This window comes from Perissodus microlepis, chromosome 11 (assembly GCF_051167445.1).
Source record: "Perissodus microlepis isolate ML-2025 ecotype Zambia chromosome 11, ASM5116744v1, whole genome shotgun sequence".
NCBI classification, from domain to species: Eukaryota; Metazoa; Chordata; class Actinopteri; order Cichliformes; family Cichlidae; genus Perissodus; species Perissodus microlepis.
This window is the reverse complement of record NC_140471.1, coordinates 19040387-19051524: the sequence shown is the minus strand read 5'-3', so window position 1 is coordinate 19051524 and position 11138 is coordinate 19040387. Positions and strand designations below refer to the sequence as shown.

The following is an 11138-nucleotide window of genomic DNA, read 5'->3' as shown; positions in this document are numbered from 1 at the left end:
TGAGCTGCTGCAGTTTTGTGTGTTTTATAGGGATAGTCTGCACTTCAGTAAGTTGCAGTAGAAATGGTTCGGGCAGAGTGAAGGCCCAGCCCTGTTGCTAATAATGATTTCTTATATCCTGAAGCGCAGTGATTGGAAGAGCGCTTTTTTTTTTTTTTTTTTTTTTTTTTTTTTTTTTTTTTTTTTTAAAAAAAAAAAAATCTCGGTTAACCAGTAACGCTACAGTGTCTTAACATTTAACCTCATTCTTGCTACATAACCCTCCCACTGATCCACTTTTACCTGTAGGTGTGTTCAGCAGGGTGGAATTTTTCTGCAGTGAGGGGGGAAAAAACAGTCGTTCTCTTTGTGAGAAAGGACATAGTTGCACCACAGTGTTCACTTCCTGTTTGGTTGCTTAAATTCTCTCTCTGGCTTCAGAGCATATCACTGGTTCATGGCAGCATTTTATTTAACTGGAACTACATTTTAGCAGGAAATGATTGCTATAAAAATATATCGTTAATCCATCACAGTCAGTTTATCTAGGTCATTATTTGTAAGATTGTTAAGCGATTAGTTATAAACATCTAAAAAATTGTGGCGTAAATTACTTGCGCTTTATTCATGCATCCTGGAAAGCTTTCTGCACAGTATCATCAGATAACTTCTGGAGCCGTTGAAGCTTAGATTTACTGACAAGATATATGCCGATTTGATCAGTGCTAAGCCAAAATGACAGCACTGTCAATAATTAGTGACTTCTTTCATCTGTGAAGCATTGTTCTTCTTGTGGCTGCTGCATAACAAATTGCAACTTAATATTACCAGCCTGCTGAATCATCCCTAAACTAAACTTCTGCTCAACATCCTGTATGGCTTAAATATCCTGCAAATGCGGTGTTCCATACTGTGATACTCCATACCCACCATCATATCCAGGCCACACTGTCAAGTTAACTAGTTTAGTAACAGCGGCCACACTTACTGTCTGCTTCTTAATGACAGCCGGATTTTGTGTATATATGATTAAATATACACTCATAAGTGCTGTTGTATACTTAGGATTGAAGAAACACTAAAACACATTTTAGGCCTCAGCGCCGAAAGAAAATCAGTACTGTGGATGCCACTAATATAACATGATAGTTATTGAAAGCTTAGTAAATATAAATGAACTGGAAAAATATGAAGAGATAAAATTATTTTAGCCTCACCACATGGAATATTTATATCCATCATTATAAGTGGCTCAAACTGCATTGCAACTGTCTGATGATTTTCTCTCGACAGTAAGCAGTGCTATACGGGACTGTACTGCTGCATTCTCATTTGGGTAATTGGGCAGCCAACATAGAAACTCAGGGAGAACGCTGGCTTTGTTATTTGGGGAGATTAAAGAGTTGCAAGCGGTTCAAGAAAACAAAAGAAGGACAAGTGTGCCCTCTATTGACTGCTGAACAAACACACAGAAGAAAATACAAACATATACTCACGGGCCTCTACACCAGTTCACCTACTCATTAACACAAACATCTAATTGGCCAGTCACATGGTAGAATTTCAACATGTTCAACACGACCTGCTGAAGTTCAAACTGAGCATCAGAAGGAGGAAGAAAAGTGATTTAAGTTACTTCTTACACAGCGTGGTTTGGCGCTAGATGGCCTGGCCTGAGTATTTCAAAAACTGCTGATTTACTGAGATTTTCCTGCACAGCCATCTCTAGGGTTCACAGAGGATTATTGAACAAACAAATAAATAAAAATATCCAGTGAGTGGCAGTTTCCTGGATGAAAATGTCTTGTTGATGACAGAACAGAAGTCAGAGTGAGAATGGACAGACTGCTTTGAGCTCATAGAAATCCCGAAACAATTCAAATAACCCCTTATTACAACCCAGGTATGTGCAAGATACAAAATGAATCCAATACTGAATACAAAACAAGTTGAACCTCATTGCAGATGGTCTACAGAAGCAGAAAACCGCACCAGGTGCCACTCCTGTTAGCTAAAAACGAGAAGTTGAGGCTATAATTTGCATAGGTTCACAAAAATTGGACAATAGAAGATTAGAAAAATGTTGCCTGGTCTGATGAGTGTTGATTGTTTTGTTTTGTAGCATTCAGACATTATAGGCCACCTTGCATCAACAGGTCAGGCTGTTTTCTTAATAATACAATAAAGCCTTGTTTAAACACACAGCCTACCATTATCATGCTTTTAAGACTAGAATGTGCCATTCTCCTGATGGCTACTTCCAGCTATGTCACAATGTACTTTTTCAGGGCATTAATTATAAACGTAGTAAAGATAAATTGACAAAGATTTTTTATTTCCAAAACAATAGTTTAATGAATCCAGAACAGTGACCTAAATGCATTTGTGGTGGCATTTTCAGTGCATGTACAATAGAAATATAAATTAAAAAGTCCTTTTAATATAAAATGACACGACATCGAGCTGATATTTTCAAGTTCAGTCACAAAAATATGAGAGTGGAGTTCAAATAGTGTGAAAATATTATTTTAAAAAACTGATAAAAAAAACCCGTCTTTTACAGTTCATCGTGCTGGTAGGTGAACTCCCTGGCAGATATAAACCCATCTTTATCTTCATCCTCGTTTTTGAAGATGTCATCCACCATAACTTCATGATGTGTGTCGTTGGGTGAGTAGCCATGTTTCTCAAATTCCTTCTTCAAGTACTCTTTTACCTGAAAGGTGTGGAGAGAAAATAGTAATGACAAAATAGATAGCCAGATAGCCAGACAGACAGATCGCAAGCTAGCTAGCCAGATACCTCCAGTCTGGAGAGCTTCCAGTCATCATTTAGATCCATATCCCGGAAAGATTCGTGTGACCTGGGCCCATTTCGAATCTCCATGAGTTCAATGTCAAAAATGAGGGTGCTGCCTGGAGGAATTTTCCCTGTAAACCAATAAAAATGTCCAAGTGACAGAGATGTTACAGTGGAACGTTTTGTTTTTTCTGTATGTGTTGCACATAGTTTGTGTTACCTTTTCCTTCCTTGCCATATGCCAGCGATGGAGGTACAGTCAGCTTCCTGCGCTCCCCTGTGCACATGTTCTGCAGACCCTTATCCCAACCCTTGAGCACCTCTCGGATCCCCAGGGTAAGCCACACAGGGTTTTCATCCCCATGTTTGCGGCTATCAGGAGTCAAAAAGAGACATGCAGTCAATGTCCGGATGCCATACAGAGGATTGATATGCCAAATGTAAGTGGAATGAGGGTTAAGTGAGTGCCAGCCAACTATGTGAGGATATAAGTGGCTAAGTGTTGAGTTTGACTGTACAGCTGCACAAACGCAGAAATATGAGATGCTGCATATGTTCAGCGGCGTACAGTTTTAATAAGCAGTGGCTACACTCAAGGATTGAGACTAAAGTATATGCAATACATGCATCACTGTTACATTTATTACCTGGAATGAAACATGGTGCCATTACTCTCCAGAAATCCCTCGTAATGAACAAGAAGCATGTCTCCGTTTTTTGACTTGCGGTGACACATGAAGGGTTTGTGTATCACCTCAATTTTCACTTCGGGCTCGGGCAGTTTTCCCCCAGTGACCAACACAAACAGTGATGCCAATAACGAGCAGAGAGAAAACAAGATCATGCTTATAGATAACAGCACTTACTCATGAGAAGTGGATGAGATAACTTCAATTTCACTCTCTCTTTCTACAGAATTTAAAATAAAGACATGTAAAGAATGCCATACGTGGCACCCAACTTCTGCGACGAATGCACCCACTGTTGAGCTGTCTGCCCTCCTCCATCTGCAATTGGATAGCGTCATTCATAAGCCCCGCCCTTTCTTTAGAATCTCTTCTTTTATTGATGCTTCCATGTGCCAATCACTACAATCCACACCTAGGCTACTTAAACCCATATGACGAAGGAGAGGGGGGTGGTGAAGAAAGGCGATAGTAACGCTCAGGGTCGGCTAGTGGCAGATTCAAGAAAAAGTTTACGCACTTTTATCGACGTAGTTGAAATGCAAAGCGGTGGACGTTACTCCGCAAATCACACTCGGGGCCCAATGGAGTCGCTACAGTCAGCTGGGCATCACGTCCTGTTGTGATAAACAAGTAATGAACGGGAAAAACACGCAATTAAATAATGGAAGGAATGCTGTATAAGTGGACCAATTACATAAGTGGTAGGTTAACACTAAAGTCTTTGCGTGCTTTCCGTTGTAGAGCTCGTTTTGAGGCTGCTAGCTAGCATGACAGCGAGTTTGTGACGTTAAAACGGACGAGCTACCGTTAGCTGCCCGCCAGCTTTGGTAGCGTATTGACCACTAGCATTCCTATCTTTGATAAATTAGCTGTTCAGTGAATTAGAGTTGAGCCGTTACGTCAGTCTTAGCTAGCAGCGCTCGGTCATGTCCACCACCTGTCGTTATAATCTGACTTCACAACCAATTAGTTGTTGCTAACATAACTTAAGTCTCGTCAAGTTCACGAAGCTGGGTAACGCTGTATGTTGATGACTTTTCTAATGCTAAAAACTAAGTGCAGTTTACAGTAACGCCACAGCATTGATTCACTTATTTTTCCCATGCGCTTTATAGGTTGGCAGCCTCGCTGGTTTGTGCTTCATGGAGGAACTTTGTCCTACTATGACTCTCAAGAAGATGCCTGGAAAGGGTGCAAGGGCAGCATTAAAATTTCCGTTTGTGAAATCCAAGGTCGGTGTGCTCCACTTTACTCTGTGCACGGTTTAACCAGAACAAGCATCCTTTGGGTGCAGTACTGACAGGCATGTTCCCTTGCTTGCTGTTTTTTTTTGTTTGTTTTGTTTTTTTGTTTTTTTTAGTTCATTCCTCTGACTCTACACGAGTTGACCTGACCATACCAGGAGAGCAGTACTTTTACCTCAGAGCCATCAATGCAGCAGAAAGGCAGAAATGGCTGGTGGCGCTGGGAACAGCCAAAGCTTGCCTTACAGACAACCGAACCAAGAGAGAAAAAGGTATTTGGATACTTTACAAGATACTGTTGCAAGTAAAAACAGGGTAAAAGCGTTTAGACCTGGAATAGTACAGACCATACTTACATACAAGTGTTGTAAGGCATTTGCACGACTTCTCAAACTCTGATCTGCTGTCTGTGTGCACAATGAATACAGAGCTTCAGGAGAATACAGAGGCGCTGAAAACGAAGATGTCAGAACTCAGATTGTACTGTGACCTTCTCCTCCAACAAGTAAACAAGATCAAGGAGAATGATGAGCTAGGAGACACGGCAGAGGTAAGGTTAAAGTTTGGATGAGCTGATGAAATGTGATATGCTGCTGTTAGTGTTAGAGTAGCTAGTTTGCAGTTGCTATGTACGTATTAATAGACAAGAAACAGTTGTCGTATACGTCTTGAATCTTTTGGCTTGGATTTTAGCAGATTTCGTTAGCAATCTATACCCGACATGTATGTTTATGTTTCCTTCTCAGATGGGTCTAGACACTGGGAATATGGTGAAGTCTACATGCACGACTTTCCTTAAGACTCTAGAGGAATGCATGCAGATAGCAAATCGTACTTTCACTACAGATTTGGCAACACAGAGTCCACCAGGAACTCCTCCAGTAGCACCCATCAAACCTCAGAAGGTATACTTCTCTCACCAGCTCTGTGTTGGCAAGCTAGTATAATTGCTCTGGGATTGTTTTCCAAAAATCAAAATATGTGTAGTCACCCAGTGTTTGTCTGTGTTGTGCTGTCTCCACAGATTAAACACAGCCATCATTTAAATCAGAACCTTGGAGAAAAGTAGGTGGCTTCTCTTACTGTAATGAATGATGTTATCTCTCATGAAGTGCTACGTAGGTGCTAAAGGTAGCACAGAGCAAAGAGATGCTCAAACAAAAATACAGTTTCAAAGGGCTTCTGTTGATATTCTGCCATTGTTGTTGCATTTTGTCAAGGGCATAATTTCTGTCCCAGCTTTTTAGAATTGACACATTGTCCTGAAACATATTACAGGTGGAAAGATTTGTCCGAAACCTCAGGAGAAACAATTGCACATGACAGCCAGACCCCTGACTCTGGGGCAGAGGGACCAGATGAGCCAGGCAGACCAGAAAACCATTCTTCTCCATCAGGTAGGTCAGGTTGCCAGCCACTCGCTTTTCTTGCTGGGGAAGTTCCTGAACTAAAAACCATTACCGCATTCCACAAAGGAAAGACTACACAGCACTCAAGGGCCCTGGTTGTTGTTTGTGTATTCTATGAACTGAAGTGAATAGATTATTGCCTTTTAGTGAGTACAGTGATGGATGACTTGTTCCATTATTACATTTCCCTTAGCAGTGACAAAGCCTTTACACAAAGGGGCCATTGCTGAGAAATAAGACTAGTCTTTTCATACTTTATTACTTTGATTGGGATATATATAGTAAGTCAGTGTAGATGCAGAGGTTTTTAATGTTTATTTTCTTATATTGTATTTTAATGTAGCATAAAAAATAAGTTAATATATGCAATATAGCCATTTAAAAAGATAGCTGTCTCTTTGTGAGTGCTCGTATTTCTTCATATTGTCATCTCAGCTATACAGCTCTGGCTCTGGTTGCAGCCACTTCCCCCACCTGCTATTCAAATCTTCTGTTTGCAAGCAGCCGCCAATAAGAAGAAAGCTGTCTTACAGGGAGAGATGAGGAACCTAAAAAGGCTTGAGTTGCTGTACCAACTGTGAATTTGTGATGCTACTGGAGTAGCTTTCTCAGGCTCATAGGTCATGTTTAATAAAAATGTGTAGAATGTAGACTGATTTTTGACAGTCTAATTTGCAAAAAGACTCATGCATCGTTGTTTCATGCAGACACTGAAACAGCCAGCAGCTCAGAAGTCCACAAGGATCAAGTTAATCCTAGCTTACCTACTACCCAGACCACCCCTGAGATTGAACACTATGACCAGCCAGCAGAGGGGGATGACGAGAGTGAAGATGATGAACAAAAGCAGATAGGACAAGAGCAGATGGACAAAGTGGACCAAAGTCAGGCGCATGACAACAACAATGGGGACGTGAAGGATTTTCGACTTCAGCACCAAGAAGAGGGCGAAGAAGAAGGCGAGATTCCCAGAAAGTCAACTGAGTCAGAAGACACAGAGCAGGTGGAAACATTCTTCAGCACAATGAGTCACAGGTATGAAAATGCCACTCAGGAAGCTCACATCCCTTAGGACACTTTAGTTACTGTGGGGATTTAACTATACAATTGTCTGTGATATTTCACTGCTGCAGTATTAAACTCATTTAATTTATATGTGTAGTATATTTGTAACTAAGGCTCTGCGCTTGTGCTGTATCTTCTGACTAGACTGCACAGTGACTTAGTTTGTTAATAATAATAGTGCTGCAGTGTTGCACAGAATAGTTTAATAACAAGTTTGAAAAAGTCAGTTAAGATCTTACAGTCAAGTGTTTTATATCAGTGTGTTCTCTCTTGATCACATGACACAGAGAGGCCCTCGTCTGATATTTGGGTTTGTAAACCTGTTTTGTTAACTTTTCTTTCTTTTTCAAATACTTTTTTTTTATTTATTTTTTTATTAAGATTCTGAGAGTGTAATCGAACATGTGGCTAGAGTGTGATTTACATCTGTACTGTTTGAGGTGAATGTTATTGTAATGCAGGAATCAAACAAAGGGAAAGATTAGTGAAAACTACAGCTCTGTTAAGTTTTAGATGAAGTAGTCTTGGGTACTTTTGTCAGAGTTGCATGATGTTTTGTGTGACTTGGTTTTGAAATGTATGCTCCTCTAATTAGTGTGGATGTTGATTAAGCATCCACAGTATTGTTCTTCTAATCTTTATTATCATGTTTTCTTTCTGTTTGCTTTTGGTCAAATAAAAACTGATATGGGATAGCTTCCCTCTAATATATTCTGCTGTTTGAATCTATTCTACTTCTTGTTTTTTGTTTTTTAGATTTAGTGATATAAGACTGGATGACGACAATGGTATCCCTACACAAGAGTTTTTGGACTCATGCTATGCAATAGTACCTGTATTAGGTAGGCCGGTTACTTTAAGCCTCTCTTCATCTTTATCTGACACCCTGTTCCTAATTCTCATGGTTCCCATTTGCATTTCTTGTAATCTCAGCATTTTTAACTCCGATAAAGAAAAAAAAACAATCACTTTCATTTGCTGTTTTCCCCCTCTTTTATGTATATGTTCTGTCCTTCATAATCTTTGCAATTAATGAGGTGGCAGCTTTCTATCACAGGTTCTTCATCACACTTTTCCTTCATGTCTCTGTTACTTTCTTTCTGCACATGTATGTCTGTCTTTAGTTGTTCTTTGTAGCCCAAAATAATATCATATGACAAGGTTAATCATAAGAATTAGGTCATGCACATTTTTGTGCTGTGTGCACACTTTGTTACTCACAGTGTATTACGTCATGATAAAAAGTCGCCATTCACAGAATTACAAAGTGAAGAAGTACAAGACCTGAGTAACATGGAGCCAAAAACATTGTTTTTTTGTTTTGTTTTATAAAAAGGGTCTGCCTTGTTTGTCGGAGTTATTCCTGTGTTAACAAATACCAAGGCTGAAGTAGGATTATTAGGAATTATCTTTAAACAACAGCTTTCAATTAGCACACATGTAAGAGGTCGAAGGGAATGTTAGTCTGTATTTCACATGAACTGACATCAGTAAAGGTTACTTACAGTGAGCTGTTTTCTAAAGTTAAAATTACTTATAAGAGAGAAACTTGATGCATGTAATGGTTGTCTATAGATAAACACATAAAACATCTCAATAAGCTTAAATTTGTATCTGAACTAACGTGACCTCTTAGCTAAAGCCTATTCCCAGCTTTGTTTGAAAGTTTACAGCCCACAGTGATGGTAACCTATTTTTGTCTGTGTGTATCCTATACTTAATACAGTCCAGTAGGTCTTAGAGTGCACCGTAATCCCTCATTTCAGTGTTATATTTAGTTTAAATCTGAAGGACATCTAAGCAGCCTGTTATTACTTAAAAACATCAAAACATTGTGCACTCAAAATAGGACACAAGTTGAGAATCTGTGCTTCAGAACCAGCAAAAAAAAGTTATCATAGATTCTCTCTTCTCAGACAAACTGGGATCCACAGTGTTTGCACCAGTTAAAATGGATTTTGTCGGAAACATAAAGGTAAGAGCACATGATTTTGGTTAATCGAAGGAATAACAGTGAAGTTGGTCTTTAAAAGTTGCTCTAAATTATTCAATAACATTTTCAAAACTGCATTAAAGAGTAGAGTCCAATCAGTCATACAGTTTGTCAACAAAGAGGCATTTATTTCATTCCCCTTTTTTGTTTAGCTTTAGTGTTCTGTCCATTTCTTGTTAATATTTTTTGTCAACAAGCATATATAACTATATACTGTGTATTAAATATTCATTAATTGCAGTTAGTCGTTGAAAGTCAGAACAAGAATATTGTTTAGTCTACCAGAGTAGAGAGTACTATGTCACAGTGTCTCGTGTTCTGTTGTAGAAAATTCACCAGAAGCTGAGGTCAGACCCTGAGAGCTTTTCTACACTACAGTCTATTGTGCTGCATGAAGTAGAGACAGATGTTGCCCAGGTGCGCAATTCTGCAACCGAGGCTCTGCTGTGGCTCAGACGAGGGCTGAAGTTCCTCAAGGAGTTTCTGTCAGAAGTCAACGCTGGAGAGCAAGACATCCAGGGAGCACTAAGTAATGCATTTCTGTTTTACAATGCACATCTTAACATAAGTTCAAACACGTAAAAGTGTTGAATTGTTCCTTCTTTTCTTTCACCCAGACAACGCTTATGGGAAGACTCTTCGGCAGTACCACGGATGGGTTGTCCGTGGTGTATTTGCTGTAGGTATTTTTTTTTTTTTTTTACCCAGTCCAGTATTAATACCTTCTGAGGATATTTATTCTTTGTGTGACAAGTACTTGACTTTTTTTTTTTTTTTTTTTTTTTTTTTTTTTTTTCCCCCCCCAGTTGGCGCTCAGAGCTTCCCCGTCTTATCAAAGTTTCACAGCTGCTTTAGTGTCAAGAGAAGGTGACGAGCTGAAGAGCGATTTTATCAACGGCATGCACAGGGATCTGGGAGTGTATCTGCCTGCCATGGAGAAGCAGCTGGCCATTCTTGATGCATTATATGAAGAATACAACCTTGAGTCTGACGAGGTGGTGTGAAATAAGAACAAGAGATGCTCACGGTTCAGAGAAGAACAGAGCCCCTCTGAATGGGCAGAGTAGTGGCTAACTGCTGGAAGAAAGGTGTACAAAGTAGTGTGAGACTGTCTCATGTCATTTTGAGACGTTTCAGTAGTTTTTAAACTCTACAGCAGGAGAGGTTTTGGTATGAAGAGGGTGTTCATGTGTGTACTTACGACCCGAGAAGGGTTTAACTGAGCAGTACAATTAATTAAGGTTGGTTTGAGGAGATTTAAATTCCAGGTCTTATTCCAGAGACCGGTGACAGCGAAGGTGTTTCTAATCTGATTATGCAGACTCCAACCATAATTATTCATTGTGACATTTGTTTCTGGTTGTTGCTGTATTGTGGCTTAAGGCACACTCTACATGCTTTAAGGTATTTAAGCACAGGGTATTTGGTTCTGGTCAGTTCCTTGTAAAATTGTTTGATTCCCTTTGAATTGATCAGTATGAAACTATTATCAATGTTGTTGTTTTTTTCTCCTTGGCTTCAGTGAGATACGATGATGCTTCCAACTAGCACAAAGCACAATTTTTTTTTTTTTTTTTTTTTTTTTTTTTTTTTTTTTTTTAGCAAAAACTATTCCCAAAATGTGTCTTAAGTATGTGATTGAATTACGTACTAAGCTAACTTTTAGTCAGTTATATAAATATTTTCCTGTACTTATTATAAAAGCTTAGTAAACATTACTATGTGTATATATTTTTCCCTGAAAATGAATTCAGATTGTGCAGTTTGACAATGGATTTGTTGTGTTTTACATAATGTCATTGTGAGCTGTTGCTCAAAGTTTCCAAGTGGACCAAAAAGGAACTGTCATGTGAATGGCTTTAGCCTCTGCTGCCTACAGTAACTGAAAACAAGAAAGGAAACCGCATAGCTGTTAAAAATATTGACAACTGCTGTTCATGTGGACATCTGCACAAACCTA

At 39.2% G+C, this 11138-nt stretch overlaps 2 protein-coding genes across 3 annotated transcripts; one reads left to right on the top strand and one right to left on the bottom strand.

Moving 5' to 3' along the window:
• Positions 1 to 2188: 2188 nt before the first annotated feature.
• fkbp14 (FKBP prolyl isomerase 14) lies at positions 2189 to 3894 on the bottom strand. 2 transcript variants are annotated; one of them, XM_084942915.1, is made up of 4 exons: positions 3645 to 3894; positions 2999 to 3150; positions 2782 to 2909; positions 2189 to 2695 (listed from the first exon to the last, which is right to left on the bottom strand). In XM_084942915.1, exons 1-4 carry the CDS (start codon positions 3803 to 3805, stop codon positions 2537 to 2539), a joined length of 600 nt encoding a protein of 199 aa, XP_084799041.1. In that variant the 5' UTR covers positions 3806 to 3894; the 3' UTR covers positions 2189 to 2536. The 2 variants fall into 2 exon arrangements, with proteins under 2 accessions (XP_084799041.1, XP_084799042.1); XM_084942916.1 differs by lacking the exon at positions 3645 to 3894 and adding an exon at positions 3426 to 3638 and having other exon boundaries at positions 2256 to 2695.
• Positions 3895 to 4017: 123 nt separating this feature from the next.
• Positions 4018 to 10769, top strand: plekha8 (pleckstrin homology domain containing, family A (phosphoinositide binding specific) member 8). Its single transcript, XM_084942911.1, has 13 exons — positions 4018 to 4168; positions 4583 to 4699; positions 4828 to 4983; positions 5140 to 5261; positions 5458 to 5616; positions 5736 to 5776; positions 5990 to 6108; positions 6828 to 7155; positions 7942 to 8027; positions 9102 to 9160; positions 9506 to 9707; positions 9796 to 9857; positions 9985 to 10769. Exons 1-13 carry the CDS (start codon positions 4129 to 4131, stop codon positions 10180 to 10182), a joined length of 1689 nt encoding a protein of 562 aa, XP_084799037.1. The 5' UTR covers positions 4018 to 4128; the 3' UTR covers positions 10183 to 10769.
• The last annotated feature ends 369 nt before the right edge of the window (positions 10770 to 11138 follow it).